At 34.4% G+C, this 6,390-nt stretch overlaps 1 protein-coding gene across 1 annotated transcript; it reads left to right on the top strand.

Annotated features, from left to right (window-relative positions):
* The first annotated feature begins 595 nt into the window (after positions 1 to 595).
* On the top strand, positions 596 to 6,071 carry LOC109815468 (zinc finger CCCH domain-containing protein 43). The gene is made up of 6 exons (XM_020380197.3): positions 596 to 1,387; positions 2,010 to 2,075; positions 3,523 to 3,642; positions 3,759 to 4,028; positions 4,605 to 4,874; positions 5,616 to 6,071. Exons 1-6 carry the CDS (start codon positions 800 to 802, stop codon positions 5,808 to 5,810), a joined length of 1,509 nt encoding a protein of 502 aa, XP_020235786.1. The 5' UTR covers positions 596 to 799; the 3' UTR covers positions 5,811 to 6,071.
* Positions 6,072 to 6,390: the final 319 nt, after the last annotated feature.

Here is a 6,390-nt window from a genome sequence, read left to right as displayed (position 1 = left end):
TACAAGGTATGTGTATAACCTTGTTGAGGGGATTTATATCTTAAGTTGTTTTATATTTTTTACCCTATAATGTGTACTTTATATTTTTAAGTTGAGTAGAAAAATATATTTATCCATTACTTGTAAATATTTATTTACATTACGCATTTATTATCTGTAACAAATTTTATATGTAAATATGTTTTTTTTCTACCATTCTTAATAATACTCTTACCACCCATAAGAAAATAATATAATTTACTCTAAATTTTATCATTAAAAATGTTAAAATAAATATTTGCAAATTAAAATATAATTTTTTATTTTTAAAATTTAAAATCACAATATAGTTTAAATTTAAATTTTTAAAAAGTTTAGAATTTGATTTTGGGAAAGCCGAATTGTAAACAATATATAAAAGACACGAGTCCAAATTCAAGTGTAAATTGGGGGTGAAAGAGGTATATAATTTTGGGTAAATTAAAAGGTAAACAAGACCAGTTTTGTGAAAAAATGGAAATGTCCCACGACGCCGTATTGGAATACGTAGTGGGTTCACAAGGTACATGCACCCATACAATGTACAATATACATACAGAAGAGAGTGCCAAAGTACCAACATACTCACACTCACACACACTATCCCCATTCACCCACAAAAAAGTAACCTCATTTCACACTTGCTCATTCTCATTTTCTGATTTTCTCACATAAAAGCTAAACCCTTTTTTCCTCTCCCTTCTGTCACTCTTATTGGTTTCAGCAATCAATCAATATCCCCATTATTAGGGTTTTTCATTTGAAATGTGGAGGGACAGCAATGGAGCCCTCTGAATCCGAATCAGTTAGTTCCTCCACCAAAGACCCGCAATTGGGTGAACCTTCTTCCCCTGTTCGGCCCCTCGATCACGATCCTCAGCCTCCAGATCTCAATCACGTTACCCAGGTCGATGATGCACTTGCTGGGGAGCTTCAGAACAAGGTGGATTTGAAGGATGGGGATGAGACTGAGAATAAAGGTTCGAACTTGGAAGGTGGGGATGAAAAATTGAGTGATGAAGCTGCTGCTGCTGCTGCCTCAGAAGATGGTAAGGGAGAAGGGTGTGTTGATGGTGGTGGTGTTGTGGTTGAAGATGATGGTGGTGGAGGTGGTGGTGTTGTAGTTGATGATGATGATGGTTGGAATGGTGGTGATGAGGGGTGTGATTGGATTGAGAATGTGAACGAGAGTGATAAGGTGGTTGGAGATGTTGATGGAGTGGAGAACAAGGATGAGAGGAGCAGTGGTAGAGCTCAACAGTACCCCTTGAGGCCAGAGGCTGAAGACTGTTCATTTTATCTCAAAACTGGGACTTGCAAATTTGGATTCAATTGCAAGTTCAATCATCCTCTAAGGAGGAAAAGCCAGGTATATCTTTCTTTTGTTCCTTACTCTCTAGCACAGTATTACTAATTATCAGTGGAATGACTGAATTGGGAAGAAAAACATTTTGTCTTTGTTGCTGAATATAGTAGTTTGATATTAGAAGGGCTGGTACTTGCTTTTCACTATGACTGATACTTAATAGTCAGTTGTAAGTTCCGAAGACTTTGCTTGGTAATTTTGCTTGTAAATGTTTTTAGGTATTTTTCTCGAGTTAATCACCTATACACCATCGATGTAAAGTTTTTTTACACCGGCAACCAATCATATATTTTAATAGTGACATGTCAGTTGCTTATTTAATGAAATAATAATAAAATAAGCAACTTTAAAAGATATGATTGGTTGCTAGTGGACAAAACTTTACATTGACGGTGTAGGGATGATTAACTCATTTTTTTCCCTATATAGTTTTCCTTAACATTAAAAGTTTTTCTCTAAGGATTTTTTGTCTGGGTGAAAAAAAGGCAGGGAGTATTATATCAACGGGTTGTAACTATTTGATGATTGAACATCAATTTCTGGAGCATTTTATGAATGCAAACGTCTTATACCATGTTCACTTCTTTAAAAATCTGAGATTTTGTTGTATTAACGCTAAATGAAGGCTAAAAGAGACAATGCGGGAGAAAGAGAAGAACAGGCCGAAAGATCAGGCCAGATGGAATGCAAGGTATTTTCAAAATTATGGTGTTAAATTTTGTTGCAAATTAGTTTTTTTTTTCCCTTCTTGTTTTGTTTTCCCACAGGGATTTTCCAAAGGAGCCCAATGCATGGTCTGGAACTAAATATGAGCAATTCTCTCAATGTGGATTCGAACCCTGTTCACCACTTTATGGGAGATTAGACCATTCCTCTAAACTTAAACCCTGTTGGTTTGCAGTTGCTAGATTTAAATTTTGTATTATCTGAAATTTTAACATAGGCTCAAATGTTGATTCTAAAGTCTAGAAATTTAGGTATCAATATATTCATATGAGACGCCAACTCCAAAGACGGAAGAGGTAGTCCTCTGGATGAGCAACCAAATAGAAAGAAAAATAGGTAATAAAACTGAAATAAAAGGGCCAAAAGGGTCCCAGATTGCAGGAGACACCCTCTACCAGACCTCTCAATATTCTCTACCCTAACAGACTCCCCAAGATCTTTTTAATTTTCCCTTCCCTGCTGGTTCTCAGAATCTCAATCATTTCCCGCTGATTCTCTCCTTAGAATTTGCAAGCCGTCCTTGTGTAACAGACTTCTCTTTTGTCTATTCCTTCTTATGGTCATAGGTCATTTCTCAATTTTTCCCCAAGTGACCCATCCTTTTTGTTATGCCTGTTCTTTCCCAGTCCTTGTCTCTTTCTCCTATATACCTGGGCCAAGGGTGTGTTAGCTGATTAAATGTATTTATTAGAATATAGGTTTGCTAGCTCAATGAAGTTTTCTTTGGAAGATTGTGTAAGGTTAACTTGAGGGGGTTTAACCATATATGTGACTTTATATTCTTCATTTTCTTTAGTTACATGGAGATAATTGATTATATGTATGTCATGCATTTAATTTTTGATACTTCCATATTATTGTCATTTAATCCCTTTGCCACTAAGGGAGAATGGATTTCATTAGTTAATGTAAACAATCATCTACTCTTAAGTTTGAATTTGACCTGGTGATTGATATAATCAGGAGAAATATTATTCTCTATTAGAATTCCATGATCAATATGCAGAACTCAGTAGTCGTCAGGTGGTTGAGAGTCAAATGATATCTTTTTTAGTTATACATTTTCTGATTAGGCATTGGTGTATTCTATCTATACTGTGTTAATTAGCCATGGACTGGTAATGCAAAATGAAAATTCTGTCATGATGGATCATGACATATTTGTTTGGTTATTTCTGTGATGCTATATTAGTATATGTTTAGCCATTGTGAACTGTTTTTTTTTTTTTTTTTTTTGGCATTTGTGCTCATGCTTGCTATGTTGAAAGAGCATTGGATCTCTGTAACAATTTTTGGATGAAACATGCTTGTATATGTATGTGTTTAATCTCTTTCTTAAGTCATGCCTTAAACTTGTCCTACTATTTATTCCATGTTCATAACAGCATTTTCTTTTCCTGATGTTATGGCAGTATTATTTAAGGTCTGGGGGGTGTAAGTTCGGAAAGGCTTGTAAGTTTAATCACACAAGAGGAAAGTGTTCAGCATCCCCAATTGCAGAGCTTAACTTCCTTGGCCTGCCTATTCGAATGGTATAACCTTACTTTCTTACTTAGCAAGTTATGCTGAAAGTTAGTTTTTGTATGCCATATTTTGTCTCCATGCTATCTGAAATATTTGTCCCTAAAACTTGATGTTTTCATGACAGGGAGAGAAAGAGTGCCCCTATTACATGCGCACAGGCTCTTGTAAGTTTGGAGCAAACTGCAAGTTTAATCATCCTGATCCTACAGGAGGAGGTGATTCTCCTTCCGGTTATGGTAATGGAAGTTCTATTTCATTACAAGGTGTATCACAATCATCTATATCCCCATGGTCTTCTACTAGAGCATTAAATGAATCTGCTCCTTATGTTCCAATGATACTTTCACCTAATCCAGGGGTTTCTCCCCAAAATTCTGAATGGAATGGATATCAGGTAAATCAATAGATTAAAAGCAAATAACTGTCTAGTTCATTTTATTTATTTTTTATTTTATATATTATCAGTATATGATGGCAAATTAATCTGCAAATTTTCTATCATACAATGTTAATGTTCTCTGTTCCTGCAACATATAGTACATGGTGAGATATAGTTATCGGTTGGCTATTGACACACTTGTCTATCATTCCCAGTTTTGTGTTATTTGTAAAGTAAATACTAAATACTGAATAGTGGTGCAAGTTTTATGCTATTTAAGGATTTTATTTTATATGCCCATCATCAGTTACTTGAAAGTCAAAGACTGTTTTCTTTCTTTAGGCTCATTTTTGCTTTCCTCTGCTCTCTCATTTTCTTAGCTTACTGCTTGGTAATAAATCCTAATGTTCTTTACTATTTGTTATTTTGCTGCTTGTCTTGATTCTTATGGGTCTGACTTTGATCTATTGGATTTAAAGCAAGAAACCTATTGTTATTTTTCCCCTCCGTTTCTTGAGTCAAATATTCTGCTTTTTAACTCTTATAATTGATTGATCTCCCAGCAATTTGATCAATGTGTGGTTTGTACAGGCACCCGTCTATCTATCTGAAAGGAGCCTGCATCCATCTTCAACATATGTCATGAACAATCCAGCTATGGAAACAAATGTTTATATGCACAATCAAAAACAAATGCAGGTTGAAGAGTATCCAGAAAGGCCTGGTGAACCTGAATGCAGCTATTTCTTAAAAACTGGGGATTGTAAGTTTAAATCTAATTGTAAATTTAACCATCCAAAGAATCGGATTGCAAGATTACCTCCATGCAACCTCAGTGACAAGGGTTTACCGTTGAGACCGGTAAGTTATTTTATTTTGTGCTTATATGGCGATTGTAAATACTAAAATTTCAACTTATTTTCTAATTTTTCTGAATTTGGCAGAATTAGCATGATATTCTTTTTCTAATATAAAAATTTGTGGTAGCTTTAATAGTTCGTTCTTACTTTGGTTACACTGTCTCTCTGTTTAGTTTTCATTTCTTTACACATTTGAAAGAAATTATTTCATGAGAACAAAAGAGAAAGGTTTTGCTGTGTTCACATTGTGAAAAGCTGTTGGTTAAAAACAAGAAAAGGTTAAGTGCAACAAGCTCATTCAGATTCAAAATAATTGTATCATAACACTTTTTTAATTGTTGTTTAAGCTTAGGAAGATAGGCCGGAGACTTGAATTGGTTAGGTACACCCGAAAAAATGAGCTGAAAAATTAATTGATGATTTTTATGAGCATGAGAAACTCCATCCTGATGTTTAAAAGTGTACTCAACAGATCTTAGAAACCTTGTTTTGGTTGATATGCATGCATTAATGTACATGTATCATGTATATGTTCAAGGGGTTCTTCCAAGTTCTAGGATATGAGGTGATTGTACAAATCTAAGTTCTTTAAAATGGAATTAACATGGCCATGCATTTTAGAGATTATTGCGTTTCTGATTTGGTAAAGACAATATCTTTAAGAGTATTTTATTGGTCATGACATAATAATCTAGACATGGTAGTTTCTCTTATCTATATTTGGATGTGTTGTGAAATTCAGGACCAAAATGTTTGCACATATTACAGCCGTTACGGACTTTGCAAATTTGGACCAGCTTGTAGGTATGATCACCCAATAAACCCACCACCCTCAACTATGTCGGGACTTGATCAACAATCCTCGTACACAAACTCGGCCAGTGTTGATGTGGCTGAAAATGGAGGTGCCAGTGATGGGAATCAGCTGTCCGTCTAACCATTTTCTAGCTTGGAGTATGCATATCACTCATAATTTGTAATTTTCTTCTTAAAAAAACATGATAAATTTATTTAATTTCACTAGCCATGCCTAATGTGGCACAAACTTTGCCGAATAGCAATATATATACCTAATAGAAGTTTTACAGTAACATGTAGATTATCTTTTGCTTGTTTGTTTTCTTTCACTTGGATCATTATTAGATTATGGTTGTGCTGGTGTAAAATGGGTGTGAATGTGAATTTTGTTGTTTATCTATCATGGTTGCCAATTGATTAACAAAACCACATAGCTGACAGTAAATGGTATTGTAGTTTTTTAGTTTACAAGGGATTGAAATTTTTGTCTCGAATTATTTTATCCTTTTATCATTGGTGAGAGTGCAGTCTACAAGGTTAAATATTTAATTTACAATTTTTTTCAACAAGAAATGAGGTTATCATTCATGTAGCATGTCTCCAATTATACTGAATGCCATGTGTACAAACTTGAGATCTGTTTGGCTTGAAAATAATTTGTATATTTAGTATTTAATAATGAGAACAGAATTTTTCCAAAAAGGTTTCAATTGATTCGG

The sequence above is a fragment of the Cajanus cajan genome, chromosome 6, assembly GCF_000230855.2.
Source record: "Cajanus cajan strain Asha chromosome 6, NIPB_CcT2T_4, whole genome shotgun sequence".
Lineage (NCBI taxonomy): Eukaryota > Viridiplantae > Streptophyta > Magnoliopsida > Fabales > Fabaceae > Cajanus > Cajanus cajan.
Note: the sequence above shows the minus strand (reverse complement) of the source record. Positions and strands in the feature narration are given on the sequence as shown.